The following is an 18,415-nucleotide window of genomic DNA, read 5'->3' on the forward strand; positions in this document are numbered from 1 at the left end:
CAAGGTTTATTATGAATAAGAACATAGGTCAGTAACCTCACCTCCCGTTATTTCCCCTTACCTAGAGGAAATCAGTTAGACTCTTTTAATTGTTATTAACTGCCTCAAAGTCCACCTGAATTACTCCATTTCTCCGGCCTCCACTATCTTGTTTTCTTCCTTTCAAGAGGAATGAATTCTGATTGTAAGTTTCTTGAAGCTTACAAATTTTAGGGACTCTTTTTTTTTGCTGTACGCGGACCTCTCACTGTTGTGGCCTCTCCCGTTGCGGAGCACAGGCTCCGGACACGCAGGCCCAGCGGTCATGGCTCACGGGCCCAGCCGCTCCGTGGCGTCTTCCCAGACCGGGGCACGAACCCGTGTCCCCTGCATCGGCAGGCAGACTCTCAACCACTGCGCCACCAGGGAAGCCCTAGGGACTCTTTTTAAGAGAAGGTCAGATTTTAAATGTAAAATTAAATGGAGCTCTGAGGCTTGAGCGTCATTAGCTTCATGGTAAATCTGCCTCTGCCTTCCAGTGAAAACACACAAGGCCTATTGTTTTAAACTATCCTGTTTCCCAGTCCACATACCATGTCTGGAACACCAAATCTCTCAAAAATGTTACATTCCATTGCTTCCGAAAGCCCACCTCCTCTATAAAATCTTTTCTACTGAACAGCAGAAACAGCGATATTTCTTTAATTCCAGTTTCTCTAAAATTTAATTCCATATTTTCCTCCACTTATCACCCTACAACACATACTTATCCCATTTGTTTTAAGTCCATTTTAGAAAATGACATATAGTCCTGAGCAGCCCATGATGCACAATTAGGTATAAAGTTGGCTTTGCATATCAAAGGACATTAGTTATCATCTGTATCATTACATTTGAGGCAGAAGCCCTTTTCTAGGTGCAAAAAGATTTAGGGAAATACAGTTTCTAGTATTTGACTTAATATAGCTGATTGGCTAGAAAAAGGGACAAAATATTAAAGATGACCAGATGGAAGGTAGTGAAGCCACTAAAAACAAAACCAAGTAGGGTAAAAATCACAGGCACAAAATGCAACTCGAAGCATTAGTAGAGCTGAAGCTGTTTTTCGTTCGCATTATGAAACTCTTTACCTGCAAATGACAATACCAGAGCTCCAACAAGGCAATCTTATACATCAAACTGTCATGAAAATATGTGGCTCTTTCCTGCAGTGTCATGTTACTACCAAAATTTTTATTTTCCAGTAATACTGCAGGTAGTAATTAGAAGGTGTATTATTTCTGGCCAACCATAATGGATACAACCACAGCAAAAGGTTAATTGTTATGCTACAAACACTGCAGTAATTAGCTTTTTCTTTTTTTGAATAGATCTTTATTGGAGTATAATTGCTTCACAATACTGTGTTAGTTTCCATTGTACACCAAAGTGAATCAGCCATATGCATACATATGTCCCCATATCCCCTCCCTCTTGAGCCTCCCTCCCACCCTCCCTATCCCACCCCTCTAGGTCATATGGTACCCATGAACCTAGTTGCAGGGCAGTAATTAGCTTTTAAAGCAGGGTTCAACAGGCAACATCAAGTAAAAGCTTTTAAATAAAGGTTATCCTTGATGTTGTGCCCGTAGACTCCCCTAAATTAAGTCAATAAGCCATCAAATTCACACGTGTCACCTGGAGGGACTGGAGCCATGGGGAGAGCTTTCAAGGGTTAGACCAAGAAGAGTTTGGGAGGAAACTTCAGGAGGGAAGTAGCCCATGCAGCCCAAGTTCCTCTCTTTCCCTCTGTTCTTTTCTATGCCTCTGCTCAGTTCAGACTCCTCCAGTGGAGGTCCCCCTACTGCTGTTTGCTCCCCAGCCCCCAAACGCCTGGGCATCAGGTGAGTGGTCACAAGCAGGCCTACCCACATGTTTGTAGGCCCCAGGCAAGAGTACAAAGGAGGGCACCGTGCTCTATTTATTTATTTCTTTTATGGAAGTATAGTTGATTTACAATGTTGTGTTAATTTCTGGTGTACAGCAAAGTGATTCAGTTATATGTGTATATATATTCTTTTTCATACTCTTTTCCATTATGGTTTTTCCATTCAGGATACTGAATATAGTTTCCAATGCTATACAGTAGGACTTTGTTTTTATCTATTTTATATATAGTAGTTTGTATCTGCCAATCCCAGACTCCTAATTTATCCCTCCCCCACCCCCTTTCCCCTTTGGTAGCCATAAATTTGTTCTCTATGTCTGTGAGTCTGTTTCTGTTTTGTAAATAAGTTCACTTGTGTCATATTTCAGATTCCACATGTATGGGATATCATATGGTATTTGTCCTCTTTCTGACTTACTTCACTTAGTATGATAATCCCTAGGTCCATCCATGTTGCTGCAAATGGCATTATTTCATTCTTTTTTATGGCTGAGTAGTAGTATTCTATTGTGTATATATACTTCATCTTCTTTATCCATTCATCTGTCAATAGACATTTAGGTTGTTTCCATGTCTTGCCTATTGTAAATAGTGCTGCTATAAACATTGAGGTGAATGTATCTTTTCAAATTATAATTTTGTCTAGATATACGCCCAGGAGTGGGATTGCTGGATCATACAGCAACTCTGTTTTTAGTTTTTTTGGAACCTCCATACTGTTTTCCATAGTAGCTGCGCCTCTATGTTTACATAGTTAAAAGTCATGAATCAAGCTAACAAACTGTTAAATAAAATATGTTCAGTCTTCCTACATTTATCCTAAGATAAAAATTTTTTAATGTATAAAGCTGTAGTTTAATGAGTATGGACAAGCTATCAGCGATGAAAAAACTTAATTAATATCGTGTGTGTCTGCATAGTCTGGTGATAGGGTGTCTGCATAGTCTGGTGATAGGCTGTAGATGTTTGGATAAGTAATAAAATAAAAATTCACACAACTTACTCTATGAAATTTATGTTTTCCCCTTCATTTCAGCAAAATCAATTAATGATGCTGTTATAATCATGATTTTCATATTGATATAACCAGTGTTCTATTAATAATAATGCCAAATTACATAATATTGTAGCTTTGGAATTCTAAAATTTAATTTCTTGGAGAAACTTTGTTCTGCTAAGGCAGTAGCAGTTGGAATTGTCAATCAAATTCTTAAAACAATACTTATTTTAGAAAATGAAGGATTGGGGTTTCTCGTCTGGCATGTAAAGAGTATAGAAGCCATCACTCCATCCTAACAAGTAAAAAGCTGAACAAACTGAAAATCAACAACTCTTCTTAGATCTGTTAGAGAATTGAGATCACAAAGCGAACTGCTGCTCCCAAAATTGGAGAGACAAACAGGCAGAACAGAGAATAACAGCTTACTGGGCAGAAACCTCCAGGGGGACTAGTAGGCGGTATAAAAACCTGAACTGTAATAGATGAACTCCTGGAGACTCAGTGCAGAAGACTGCTAGAGTTAAAAACTCCATAGGGACCCAGTCTTTGTGGGATACCCACACTTTTGTGAGTTTTATTTTCTGAAGCTCTACCAGATTCTCACAGTGAATATTGGAGAAAAAGCCCCTTACGTTTCTGGCAGGGAGGAAAAAAAAGGAAAAAAATTGAAATATGTCAGAGCATTCTGTTCTTAACCAGACCTGCTCTTCAGAGAAACTATCTTACCAGAGGCTAATCTATTGGGGTTTTATCAGAGCCTAACTGACCAGGGGGAAGAGAAATACCCAATCCCAGCCCACTCTAGCCATACTATCCCACCTAATGGGGGTATAAACTGAGAAGCACTTGTGAAGTTCATAGCCCAAGGCCACATGCTCACTAAAAGACTGAGACCTAATCATAGGTCTATAGAATGCTTCCCACACCACCCCCACCTTAACACCACAGCACTGAAGCCTTGTTTACCCAAGTTCCTTTTACCCAGTACATCATGTCTGACTTTCAACAAAAAGTTACATGGCATACTATAAAGCAAAAAACCCAATTTGAAGAAACAGAGCAAGCATCAGAACCAGACTCAGATATGGCAGTAATGTTGAAATTATCAGATCAGAAATTTAAAATAACTATGATTAATATGCTAAGAGCTGTAAGAGAAAAAGTAGACAACATGCAAGAGCAAATGGATAATGTAAGCAGATAAATGGAAATTCTAAGAAAGAATCACAAAGAAATGCTAGAGATCAAAAATAGTGTAATGGAAATGAAGACTGCTTTTAATGGGCTCTTTAGTAGACTGGACACAGTTGAGGAAAGAACCTCTGAGCTTGAGGATATGTCAATACAAACTTCCGAAACTGAAAAGCAAAGAGAGACAAAAGATTGAAAAAAAAATCGAATAGAATGTCCAGGAACTCTGGGGCAACTACAAAAGTGTAACATATGTGTAATGGGAATACCAGAGGAGAAGAAAGAGAGAAAGGAACAGAAGAAATATTTGAAGAAATAATGACTGAGAATCTACCCCAAATTAATGTCAGGCACCAAACCACAGATATAGGAAGCTCAGAGAACACCTAGCGGGATAAATGCAGAAAACAAACATTACACCTAGGCATATCAAATGCATACTGCAGAAAATTAAAAATAAAGAAAAAATCTTGAAGCCAGAGTGGGGGGAAAAATCTTACTTATGGAGGAGGAAAAACAAGAATTATATCCAACTACTCCTCAGAAATCATGCAAGCAAGAATAGACTGGACTGAAATATTTAGTGTTAAGAGAAAAAACCCCACCAACCTAGAATTCTGTATCCTGCAAAATCATCCTTCAAAAGTTAAGGAAAAATAAAGACTTTCTCAGTCGAACATTGAGGGAATTTGTTGCCTTGCAAGAAACGTTAAAATAAGCTCTTCAGAGAAAACGAAAATTATATAGGTCAGAAACATGATCTAATAAAGGAAGGAAAAGCATTAGAGAAAGAATAAGTAAAAGCAAACCAAAACTTTTATTTTTCTTATTCTTAATAGATTTAAGAGATAACAGTTCTTTCAAAACAGTAATAGCAACTACATATTCAATGATTATAGCTTATGTATAAGTGAAATAAATGACAGCAATGATATAAAGGGTGGGACGGAGGAATTAAGAATGCTTTGTAATTATAAGGCACTTGCACAACTCCTGAAGCAGTATAGTGTTATTTGAAAGTGGACTTGGATGAGTTGTAAACATATATTGCAAACAATAGGGCAACTAATTTTTTAAAAAAAGTAAAAAAAGTATAATTGATATGCTAAGAAAGGAGAGAAAATGGAATTATACAAAATGCTCAATTAAAACCACAAAAAGCAGAAAAAGAGTGGAAGGAAAAAATAGCAACAAGACCAAGGGCAATGAATAGAAAATAGTATCGTAATCCAACTATATCAATAATCACTTTAAACATCAATGGTAAAAATCCACTAATTAAAAGGCAGAGATCATCAGAGTGGATGAAAACACAAGTCCCAACGATGTCCACGAGAAACCCATTTTAAAAATAAAGACACATATAGATTAAAAGTAAAGGAATGGAGAAAGATATGCCACACTAACAGTAATCAAAAGAAAGCTGGAGTAGCTATATTAATTTCAGAAGAGCAGACTTCAGATTTATCATAGGTATACAAGGCTGATTCAACATTTGAAAATTCATGTAATCCATCACATCAACAAGCTAAGGAAGAAAAATCACATAATCATATCAATATATGCAGAAAAAAACACTTGATGAAATCCAACACGCATTCAAGATAAAAACTCTCAGCAAACTAGGAATAGAGGGGAAGTTCCTCAACGTGCTAAAGAACATCTACAAAAAACCTACAGCTAACATCATCCTAAAAATCTAGAAGCTTCCCTGCTGAGATTAGGAATAGGCAAGAATGTTCCTTCTCACTACAGTATTCCTTTTCAACATTGTACTGGAAGTCCTAGCTAATGCAATAAGACCAAAAAAAGAAAGAAAGAAAGAAAGAAAAAGTATACAGATTGGGAGGGAAGAAATAAAATTGTTTTTGTTTATAGATGACACGATTGTCTATGTAGAAAATCTGGAAAGATCATCTAAAAAACTCCTGTAACTAATAAGTGATTATAGTACGCTTGCAGGATACAAGGTTAACACAAATCTCATCGCTTTCCTATATACCAGCAATGAACAAGTGAATTTGAAATAAAAAATACAATACCAATTAAAAACAAACAAATAAACAACCCCAATACCATTTACATTAACATCCTGAAAAATGAAATACTTGAGCATTAAACTAACAAAATATATATAAGATCAATATGAGGAAAACCACAAAACTCTGATGGAAGAAATCAATGAAGAAATAAATAAATAGAGATAGTTGATGCTCAGGGATAAAAAGACTCAATATTGCCAAGATGCTAGTGCTTCCCAACTAGTGCTTCCCAAATCTATTGATCTATAGATTTAATGAAATCCCAGCAAGTTATTTTGTGGATATTGACAAAATGACTCTAAAGTTTATATGGAGAAGAAAAAGACCCAGAATAGCCAACTCAATATTGAGGAATTGAGGAAGAACAAAGTTGGAGACTGACACTACTGACTTCAAGACTCACTACAAAACTACAGTAATCAAGGCAGTGTGGTATTGGTGAAAGAATAGACAAATAGATCAATGGAACAGAATAGAGAGCCCAGAAATAGACCCATATAAATACAGTCAACTTATCTTTGACAAAGTAGCAGAGGCAATACAATGGAGCAAAGATCATCTTTTCAACAAACAGTGCCGTAATAACTGCATATGCAAAAAAAGAAATAAATCTGGTCACAAATCTTACACCTTTCACAAAGATTAACTCAAAATGAATCACAGACCTAAATTTAAACACAAAACTATAAAACTCCTAGAAGATAACATAGGAGAAAATCTAGAAGTCCTTGGATTTGTGATGACTTTTTAGCTACAACACCAAAGGCACGATCCATGAAAGAAAAAATTAACAAACTGGACTTCATTAAAATTAATTACTTCTGCTCTGTGAAAGATGAGGTCTAGAGAATTAGGCGTTAAACCACAGACTGGCAGAAAATATTTGCAAAAGATATACCTGATAAAGGATTATTATCCAAAATATACACAGGACTCTTAAAACTCAACATAAGAAAACCAACAACCCAATTAAAAGACAGGCCAAAGATCTTAACAGACACCTCATCAAAGAAGATATACAAATGACAAATAAGCACATGAAAAAATGCCCATATCTTATTTCATCAGGGAAATGCAAATTAAAATAGAGATATCACTAAACACCTATTAGAATAGCCAAAATCCAGAACTGTAACAACATCAAACCTTGGCAAGGGGTTAAACACCAGGAACTCTCAAGCATTGCTGGTGTGAATGCAAAATGGTATAGTCACTTTGGAAGACAGTTTAGCACTTTTTTTTTCTTTTATAAAACTGAATATACTTTTACCACATGATCCAGCAATCTGGTTCCTTGCTACTTACCCAAAGGAACTGAAAACTTACTTCCACACAAAAACCTGCACACAGATGTTTTTTATAACAGCTTTATTTATAAGAGCCAAAACTTGGAATCAACCAAGATGTCTTTCAGTAGGTGAATGATGGATAAATAACCTGTGGTCCATCCAGACCATGCAATATTATTTATCACTAAAAAGAAATGAGCTATCAAGCCATGAGAAGACATGAAGGAATAGTACTGAGTGACAGTGGCCAGTCTGAAAGGCTACATACCGTACGATTCCACTGGAAAATAGAATGTATGACATTCTGGGAAAGACCAAACTTGGTGACAGTATGAAGATCTGGTGATTTTCAAACGTTAGAGGGAAGGGATGAATAGGTAAACACTGTGAGATGACGCGTGGCACAGCTGGTACTAAAAACTGGGTTGACTCCTAAAGCAGTTGAACTTTCTATTCCGGTTCTGCGTCAGTAAAACATAGGACCTGCCAGGGCTGAAATCCCATTGCCACCTGTGCCTCCAGTTGGTGACCAGACTCCCTGAATTAATAAAAGGGTTTTTTATTTTGTTTTTTTAAGACAGATACCCAGCAAGTTACCCACTCTCCAACTAAGGTCACTTGGGCAACTGACTTTCCAGAGCAAATTGGCCCCGTTTAAGAATTCTTGGCTCCTGAAATTCGGAGTAAATCGGGTTCTTCTAAAAGAAGCTTTATTTGGGATTCTAGGCTGAACCCCTCTGGACGGCACATAAGAAACGGCAAAGTGAAGGGGGCTCCCCGGCCCAACAGCTGAATCCCGCCACCGCGACACCGCTCAACCCGGCCCAGCGGGGCCGGCCCAGAACCAGGCCCGGCCGGCGCAGCGTGGGCGGGGCCCGGGCGGAGAGCCAGACCCGCCGCTGCCGCCGCAAGCCGTGACCTGCCCGCCAGACCTGGCGGCGCAGTCTCGCGGGATTCCTCAGCTCTCGCTCCCGGTGCGGCTACTGAGGTGGCTAGAGTCCCGGACACTCCCGGGAGCCGTCTCTGGTCGCGGGGGTACGGTGGGCTGGACGGGGACGGGGAGGAAGGTGCCTTCGACCGCCGCCCGAGGTGAGGGTCCTTGAGCCCCGACTGGGCGGGCGGCCGCGGCCGGGCGGGTGCCGGGGTGAGCGGGGGCGAGCCTCGAGGGGTGCGGGGCGGGCGGGGGGCGCGCGCTTGTTGCCGCAGGTGTGGGGAAGGCGGCGGCGGCGGTGGGACGGTCCGCACCGGCCAAAGTTTTCCCGGAAGTTGGGGGAAAGGCGATGCCGGTCCCCGCGGGGCCAGGGGCAGGTGCCCGGCGCTGGGCCCGGGGCAGGTGCCCGGGGGTGGGGAGAGTTGCCCTGCCTGGCGCTGGAAGTCGGGGCATCGGTGTGTGTTGGGGGATGGGATGAGGGCGTGCGATTTTTCGTGGCTCCGGGCCCACAGCCTCCCTCCCACCGAAACTCCGTCGCCGCCGCGGGACAGCTTTGCTCATTTCCCTTTTCCGTGAGATCGCTACTCCCCCCAGCCCTTGAATACTAGTTTCGCTCCTCCGCAGTAGGAATCTTGGAAGTCTCCCTCTACTTGGCATTTTTAAAAACGTAAAAGTATGTCTCCAGAAGAGTGCCACAAAAACTCGCCCTTTAGAGTCTTTAAAGAATTGAAGAACTCATGAGATCTTAAGGAATTTCCCCGGGACTCGGTTTTCTTGTGCGTAATAAGATAGCCAACAGGGGCTTTTAGGTTTTACAATTCTATCAGCCCTTCTTAACTTATTCCTATCCCCACCATTTTCTCCATCTCACTCATCCAGTGCCCCCCTTTTACCCTGTGTTCCGTACAGCGCAAGCCTCCTATCATCCGTTCCCTAGAGATGAGACTTCCTCAGCAGGCGATAGATTCTGTGCCAAGGCAGGTGGAAGAGGATCTCGATGGGACGAAATTTTCCGTCGTTTTTCCGGTGTTAGTTACCTAGGGTGAAAATCTTAACTCTGCACTTTGACGTACGCATTTGAGTCTATGACAAACGTTGCTGATACACCCTTTTGGTTGTTTTTACAGTAATTGACCCAGAACTCATTTTCAGGAAAAAGGGCTTCCTTCAAAATGGTAAAATAATTAAACGAGGAATTTGAGCATTTTATCTTTGGATGGAAATCTGAGAATGAAAAGAGCGATTAATCCAAGCCATGTGGTAAAATTAGGAATTTGAAGAGAATGGAAACGTTTACATTTTTGTGGACATGTATTTTTCTACCCCTCATACGAGGGCACAGTCTTTTCACCTGTGAACCAATTACTGTTCCCAGATGTATGAAAATGGCCTACAACATGACATTTTTCCCTAATCTGATGGGTCATTATGACCAGAGTATTGCGGCTGTGGAAATGGAGGTGAGTAGTTCTTCGTATCTTTATGGAAAAATAGTTTATGCTGTTTTCTGGAATAAACTATAAATAGGACCTTTTTTAAAAAAAAAAAAACACAGACACAGTAGGGGATTTCTTCGAGTTGTATATAAGTCCTACTTTGAATAAATCCCTTTGAGAATTAAATCTCCCTATTAACTTGCGCTAGTGTACATCTGTGGCCCTGCTTAGTGGATTTGCTTAAGATCGGGTTCATTTTATATGAAGTATAGTTATGAATGATTTTGCAATGTCTTGCACCTGTCAAATATTTTGCTCTCCTGAGTAAATTTTGGTAGTTCCTCTAGAAATGTGAATTCTGAATTTTCCTAATTGAACGTGTAATCTATATTGCCTGGACTAAAAGTGCTTGGATTACATATATTTTCATAAGTAGTTGTTATGTTCACTTGGCCCTGTTTTTCTGAAGCAAATCAATGACTAGAAGATTTTGGGGCTGTAGATAGTGTTTTGCTAAAAAGTGAGTTTTTCTTTAAGCATAGTGCTTCAAGTATTCTTTGTAAGATACTGTTTAAAAAAAAAACAAAAAACAACACACACGTCAGGGGAGGAGCAGAGTGACACTAAAGATTGCCTCAGGTGCCTCAGTTACCTGCCTCTGGTTTAGAGATATGCAGATTGCTAGGGAGGTGTGGGAAGAAAGAGTTACCTGTAGAAACCTGTCCTCTCCTACAGATCTGTTAGGTGGATAACTTTCATGAAGGAAAGAAGACAAATGTTTCTGTAGTTTTTTTCCAGAAAAACTGAGGATAGTAAAGGCTTTTTCCCCTCAGATTGTTCCTTAAAGTTGAAACCCCCGGCAGTTTTAATATAGACACAGCTTTAAAAACTGACCAGACTTGCTTTCGCAGCTTCTAAAGTCTTCCATTGTTGTTTAGTTGAATAGTTGTCCAGTTACCTCATTGTAGACTCATGTCTAAAATAGGAAGGCTTTTGAATACTAAGTAGAAGTACTTTTAAAAGATATTGCAAATTATATTACTATAATCTTTCAATGGTTTTTCAAACCAGTGCAAGGTGTCTTTTTGAACACTGAACAGATGATGTGGTGAGACTTCCATTGGTTAATCAGAACCATTTTGATTGTTTAATCTGATTAAATAAAGTATGTAGTATGAGTAACTTCAAGGAATAATTATAACCTTCATTCACATTTTTTCTGATAAGTGTTTTATAACTCATATCTTACAGAGTTCTTAAAAATTTTTAAAAATCTGGTCTCCTTTTTGTATAGTAGCTACATGCATTTTGAATGCTGACATTGACCTTATAAATTCAGATAATTTAGAATTCCTTATCATAGAGTACCATTATGAAGATAGGGAGAGATGCATCCCTGCTATTAAATACTGTAATTATAAGATGATAAGAACTAGTTTTTGTTCTAGACATGTCTTTTTAAAACCAATTGTTTCTGACCCAAAAAAGGTTATTTTTCATTTACCTAGCTTCTTTCCCAGGTAGTTTTGTGTCTGGACTTGATATCAAGAAGGCATTTTTGTTCTTCCCTCCTTTATTTGATTGCTGACATTACTAATCTCTTCATTATATAATCTACACTTTCTCTTAGCCTTTACTATTAAGTTTTATTCCATAAATCACATTTCAGTTGGTTTAAGGATATAAAAGAAAGCAATCAAGCAGTCATTTAATACCAGCATTAACCTACGTTTACAAAAGAAGAAAGGGAAATGGAAAGGCAAAATAATATCAACCTAAATCAGACTTTAAATCCCTATAAATTATCTTTTTGGTCCAGTGTATTACGCTTTTCCTATTGCCCCGTTCTTATTTTTCCTTAGCCAGTGGCATTCTCTTTTAGTTCCTGTATTGAATGTCCAAAATTCTATAATTCGAGAGTTGTGACTTAAATGTCATGCAGAGCTTCTTATCCTCTTTTGTGCCATTGACCCATTCTCAGAATTTTAAAATTTAAATAACATTAGTAGGATTACAGAGGAAACCAATTATATTGAAATGTACATCTATTTATAGCCCAGGTTAGGAAGCTTTGAACCTGTCATTATATAGGTGAAGAAACTGAAGCCCAGAAAAGTTATGATTTGTCCAAGATCTGAGCGCTATAATCTGATGCAATCTTCTCTGTCAACATGGACCATAATGTCATCTTTAACGGTTTTTGTGGGGTGTTTTTTTTATCCTTGACCTTATTAGATAAAAAAGAAAATATTTCCTAGGATTAGAATGTCCTGTGTTAATTTCAATCTTTGCTGCTTCTTCCTAAACTTCATTTTGATAAAAATTAAGCTGGGAGATTTTTTTTTTTAACCTCTTATCAGCTCTACCTTTCTGTTTCTCATCCATGCCTTGAATACAAAGTCTTGTCAAAATTTTTAGATCAAAAATAAAATCCTTTGGCTTCAGCCTGTCCCCTCTGGTGGTGCCAAAGTGATTTCAGTAAAATGCAAATCCATGCAGTCCACTCTGGGGTTAAAATCTTCACCATTTCCCTAAAGCTGGAAAAATAAAGACCTGACTAGTGCAGCACCTAAGGTTCTTTATATGAGACCCTGCCTTCCTGTCCGGCTTCCCATCTCGTTGCTTCCCATGTTACACACTCTGCTTCGGCCAAGCTGACCTGTTTGTAGATGTAGAATTCAGATCCATATTACTCCCTCTTACTTTCATACAGTTGCACATATTGTATCCACTGCCTCCTGGGTTCCTTACCTACCCTTCTTCATCTGCTCAATTTCTTTACATCTCAGTTAAAGCAATAACTCTGTGTTTAGCGAAGTATTCCTTTCACCTTTCTCCCAAGCATATTTAATCAGCTTACACTCTACACTCTGATAGTACATAATATACTTAATATACTTACCGTGCTGTATTGCACTTATTTACATGGCTCTCTCCCTAGCTTTTGAGGTTGTTGAGAGTAGGGATGTTTATTCATTTCTATGTCTAATGCCTAGTACAGTGTACAGTGCCTCTGAGCATGGTAGATGTTCAATGAAGGCTAAATAAAGGAAAAGGAGATGTTTCTTATTCTAATAAATCATCAATGAGAATTTTCCCTCCAAATCTTTACCTTCCACCTTTATCTTCTGCAGCGTCTACGTGAAAGGCACTAATATTTTTTCTTTTTTTTATTTTTTAATTTTTTAACATCTTTATTGGAGTATAATTGCTTTACAATGGTGTGTTAGTTTCTGCTTTATAACAAAGTGAATCAGTTATACATATGTTCCCATATCTCTTCCCTCTTGCGTCTCCCTCCCTCCCGCCCTCCCTATCCCACCCCTCTAGGTGGTCACAAAGCACCGAGCTGATCTCCCTGTGCTATGCGACTGCTTCCCACTAGCTATCTATTTTACGTTTGGTAGTGTATATATGTCCATGCCACTCTCTCACTTTGTCACAGCTTTCCCTTCCCCCTCCTCATATCCTCAAGTCCATTCTCTAGTAGGTCTGCGTCTTTATTCCTGTCTTACCCCTAGGTACTTCATGACATTTTTTTTTCTTAGATTCCATATATATGTGGTAGCATACAGTATGTGTCTTTCTCTTTCTGACTTACTTCACTCTGTATGACAGACTCTAGGTTCATCCACCTCACTACAAATAACTCAATTTCATTTCTTTTTATGACTGAGTAATATTCCATTGTATATATGTGCCACATCTTCTTTATCCATTCATCTGTTGATGGACACTTAGGTTGCTTCCATGTCCTGGCTATTGTAAATAGAACTGCAATGAACATTTTGGTACATGACTCTTTTTGAATTATGGTTTTCTCAGGGTATATGCCCAGTAGTGGGATTGCTGGGTCGTATGGTAGTTCTATTTGTAGTTTTTTTAGGAACCTCCATACTGTTCTCCATAGTGGCTGTATCAATTTACATTCCCACCAACAGTGCAAGAGGGTTCCCTTTTCTCCACACCCTCTCCAGCATTTATTGTTTCTAGATTTTTTGATGATGGCGATTCTGACTGATGTGAGATGATGTCTCATTGTAGTTTTGATTTGCATTTCTCTAATGATTAATAATGTTGAGCATTCTTTCATGTGTTTGTTGGCAATCTGTATATCTTCTTTGGAGAAATGTCTGTTTAGGTCTTCTGCCCATTTTTGGATTGGGTTGTTTGTTTAATATTGAGCTGCATGAGCGGCTTGTAAATTTTGGAGATTAATCCTTTGTCAGTTGCTTCATCTGCAAATATTTTCTCCCATTCTGAGGGTTGTCTTTTCGTCTTGTTTATGGTTTCCTTTGCTGTGCAAAAGCTTTGAAGTTTCATTAGGTCCCATTTGTTTATTTTTGTTTTTATTTCCATTTCTCTAGGAGGTGGGTCAGAAAGGATCTTGCTGTGATTTATGTCATAGAGTGTTCTGCCTTTGTTTTCCTCTAAGAGTGTGATAGTTTCTGGCCTTACATTTAGGTCTTTAATCCATTTTGAGTTTATTTTTGTGCGTGGTGTTAGGGAGTGTTCTAATTTCATACTCTTACATGTACCTGTCCAGTTTTCCCAGCACCACTTATTGAAGAGGCTGTCTTTTCTCCACTGTATATTCTTGCCTCCTTTATCAAAGATAAGGTGACCATATGTGCTTGGGTTTATCTCTGGGCTTTCTATCCTGTTCCATTGATCTATATTTCTGTTTTTGAAAGCCCCTAATATTTTTATGTGGTTTACATATCATCCACCTTTGATCTGCCTGAGCCTAGTTCTAATAAAATACATCAGTTGATATCCTCTATGTTCTTTGCCATTATTAGCGTGACACATGTTTATTTTGAATTTATTCAAAAGATTAGATTTTTTAACCGTTTATATTTATTTATATGGAGTGAAAGAATTATCTTTTGATTGGACCATTGTATTATAAACTATATGTGTCAGATTTCTTTTCAAACATTGTACTTTAGTACTTAATCTATAGTCCAGTCAGATACTAAATTATAACTGAATATACCTCAGCTTTTACTTTTAAAAAGTGTTTTATAGTTTCTCTAAAGAACTGATTGTGTTTTACACTTCCAACCCAACTGCCTTTGGCTCCTGCTGGTCCCGGTTGAATTTCCAGTGTTTACTATGAATTAACGTTAGGATGAGGGGCTGAAGAATTATCTGATGATTATGGCAACCAGTTGTGCCTTCTTAGCTACCAAGAATTTCATGTAAGTCAAGAGATCTATTTCCCTCCTCTTTTATGCCTTAGTTTTCATTATGTGTGATGGTTATCCTGGTTTATAGAATTTATAACATTTGTGGTCATTACTGATCTGTGATTATATGAGATGGTTTAGGGCAGTGATTGTCAAACTTTAGTTCATAGACCAGCAGGTTGTGAGCTTGTTAGAAATGCAAGTTCATGGACCCCATTCCAACCTACTGAATCATGATCTGTGAAAGTAGAGCTCAGGAAACTGATTTAACAAGCTGTCCAGGTGTTTCTTATGAGTGTTAAAATTTGAGACCCAGTGGTTTAGAGCAGATGGAATGCAGACATTTTCTGTAAAGGGGTAAATAATAAATATTTTTGGCTTTGCAAGACATTCACTCTCTGTCACAGCTCTTCAACTCTTCAATTGTAGCCAATACAAATGAGTGTGGATGTTTCAATAAAACTTTACTTATAAAAACAGATAGTGCATCACTTTTGGCCCACAGGCTGTAGTTTGCTGAACTCTGGTTTAAAGTACTTGAAAATGTTCTTAAGGATTACACACATAAAGCATGTAATAAAAATCATTATTGTGCATTCTTATTAATATGTTACCATATGTGTTATGTGTTATTTTCTTTCCAGATAATTTTAAGTCAAATTTATCACAAACCAAAGGATCTGACTGAGATATCCTGGTCCTTTAGTTTTGTTTCAGAGATTGCTTGAAATAAGGGACTTTGATTTTTTCCTTACTTTATTATCTGAGACTGAAGTCATTTGTATTACTACAAAGAGTTAATTTACAATTCTGAATAGTAACTTGGCTTTGTAATGAAAAGGATGTTGTACAGTCTAACTCTCCCAAGTGGAAAAACAAATGGTTGCTGGTTTTCCATTGTGTTGCTTTTTGTTTCATATCTAGAGCATTGTTTCTCAAATTGTGAGGTTGATGTCCCTTGAGAGACTGATTTCATCCAGAAAGAGCTGAGACTGATCTAGGGAAAATGGAGACCAGAATTTTGTATTTTTCTTTTTGAATTGCCTTCATTAAGGCCTAGGCAAAGCGAAGTCATGTATTGTGTTTGGAACAGCATGTGGTTGTTCTACTTTTGAACAGTCTAAAGGGAAGTGAGCCAAAAAAAAAAAAAAAAAAACTCCTTTCCTTTCCACCTGTTAGTATGCACTAGTCAAATGTCTCTAATCAATTAAAAATAAAGGGATGGAGAAAAACTGTATAAACAAACTTTAAAGAAAAAATCTGTTTCTATTGGTTTTTAAACATATTCATCTGCTTTTAGATGAGTCTAGCGGACCCCTTCCTTTCCTCCTTATTCTCCACTCTTCTACCCCATACAAAAGGAAAGAAAATGTTTAGTGTGACTAACCTCTTTATTTTTCAGGGAAGACTTTCTGAAAATAGGTGTAATTATTCTGAAAGTAAGCTGTTGAGTCATTTAAAATGAAATAAATATAGAAAAGTATTCCAGATCAGTTGTGTGTATAGTGGCTACTGTTGGATTTTTAATGTAGAAACTATGAACTTACCTTCCTTTCTGACATTGTACTGCAGTAGTAGGGAAAGTACCTTGACTAATTCTGAGTCTACAGAATCAGGGTTAGACCTGTATGTGAACAGAGGACAGTATTTCTCCTGGGAGTCTCTGCTGATAGGCACAAAATCCCTAGGGTCATTCCTTGTTATTCCACAGTCTGGGATATTATTAGTTATGTCTTCAGGAGAGCCTGTCCGCAAAGAGACATGGTTCTTTTAGACCATGGGAAGACTGTTGTGTTGTGATTTTTTCCTTTCCTTGAGAATGTGGCATGTAGATAATGAAGTTGTATTACTCTAGTTTGTATATATGTATGTATTCATTCATTAATGTTTGTTGAATGTGTACCTGAATGTGAATTATAGTTTTTCAAGTTACAAGTTTTCTTCAAGTAAATTAGCTGCCCCTTTCTCTCTTTCTCCTCCTTCTGGGACCCTGATAATGCAAATTGTTAGTATGCTTGATGTTGTCCCAGAGGTCTCTTAAATTAAACCGTCCTCATTTTTTAAAAATTCTTTTTTCTTTTTTCTGTTCAGCTTGGGTGATTTTCACTACTCTGTATTCCAGTTCACTGATCTGATTCTCTGTATTATCTAATCTACTGTTGATTTCTTCTAGTGTATTTTTTATTTCAGTTATTGTATTCTTTAGTTCTGTTTAGTTCTTCTTTATAATTTGGAACTCTTTATTAAATTTCTCACTGTGTTCATCCATTCTTCTCCTGAGTTTGTTGAACATCTTGTGATCATTGTCTTGAACTCTTTATCTGGTAGATTGCTGATTTCCACTTTACTTAGTTCTTCTTTTGAGGTTCTGTCTTGTTCCTGCGTTTGGAACATATTCCTCTGTCTCCTCATTTTGCCAAATTCCTTGTGCTTATTTCTATGTATTGGGTAGGCAAGTTATGTTTCCCAATCTTGGCGAATTGGTCTTATGTAAGAGACGTCCTGTGGGGCCCAGTAGAACACTCCCCTCTGGCCACCAGAGCTGTATGCTCTAGGGGTGCCCACTATGTGGGCTGTGTGGGCCCCTCTGTTGTGACAGGGCTAACAGCTGTGAGCACCCTGGTAGGTGGGGTTGGTCCCCAGCCCTGCTGGCTGCAAGTCCCTGCCTTGTGTGGTGGCTGCCAGAGGTAGTGGTACCCACTTACCACTAATAGGCTAGAGGGAAGACTCCAAAATGGTGCTTGCCAGGACCAGTGTCCTCGTGGTAGAATGAGCTCCCCAAAATGGATGCTGCCAGTGTCTGTTTCCCCAGGAGGAGTCCCGGCCTTCTGCCTCTCTGGGAGCCTTTCTAAGATCAGTAAGAGGGACTGACCCAGTCAGATTAATGCCTCTGCATTGGGAGTTGGAGTGTGTGAAGTTTTGCATGTGCCCTTTAAGAGTGGAGTGTCTGTTTCCTGCATCTCTCCAGCTCTTCTGTATGCAAGCCCTGCCGGCCTTCAAAGCTAGACATTCTAGGGGCTCATCTTCCCAGCGTGGGACCCCCAGGCTAGGGAGCCTGATGTAGGGCTCAGACCCCTGGCTCCTTGGGGAAAACCTCTGCAATTGTGATTATCCTTACATTTATGGGTTGCCTACCCTGGGGAGTGGGTCTTGACTGTACTGTATTACTACCTCTCCCACCTGTCTCATTGTGGTTCCTTCTTTATATTCTTAGTGGTGGAAAATCTTTTCTGCTAGTCTTCAGGTTGTGTTCATCAATAGTCACTCTGTAAAGCTGTAATTTTGGTGTGCCCGTGGGAGGAGGTGAGCTTAGAGTCTTCCTATTCCACCATCTTGGCCACATTCTCTAAGTTACAAGTTTTAAATTAAATAATTGACTCTTCAGTGGACAGATTATTCTGCAGTACCAACCACTTACTATATATCTT

At 38.7% G+C, this 18,415-nt stretch overlaps 1 protein-coding gene across 6 annotated transcripts in view; it reads left to right on the forward strand.

Annotated features, from left to right (window-relative positions):
* The first annotated feature begins 8,384 nt into the window (after nucleotides 1–8,384).
* FZD6 (frizzled class receptor 6) overlaps nucleotides 8,385–18,415 on the forward strand; it is a 43,453-nt gene continuing 33,422 nt past the window's right edge. For 2 of the 6 annotated variants that reach the window (XM_060128079.1, XM_060128074.1), the window contains exons 1-3: nucleotides 8,409–8,517; nucleotides 9,269–9,387; nucleotides 9,487–9,819. In XM_060128079.1, coding sequence (XP_059984062.1) covers nucleotides 9,643–9,819 — 177 coding nt within the window. In that variant the 5' untranslated portion in view covers nucleotides 8,409–8,517; nucleotides 9,269–9,387; nucleotides 9,487–9,642. Of the gene's footprint in view, nucleotides 8,518–9,268; nucleotides 9,402–9,486; nucleotides 9,820–14,871; nucleotides 15,000–18,415 lie in introns of those variants that run through there. The other 4 variants (XM_060128075.1, XM_060128076.1, XM_060128080.1 and 1 more) reach the window with 4 other exon arrangements.

The sequence above is a fragment of the Lagenorhynchus albirostris genome, chromosome 17, assembly GCF_949774975.1.
Source record: "Lagenorhynchus albirostris chromosome 17, mLagAlb1.1, whole genome shotgun sequence".
Classification (NCBI taxonomy): domain Eukaryota; kingdom Metazoa; phylum Chordata; class Mammalia; order Artiodactyla; family Delphinidae; genus Lagenorhynchus; species Lagenorhynchus albirostris.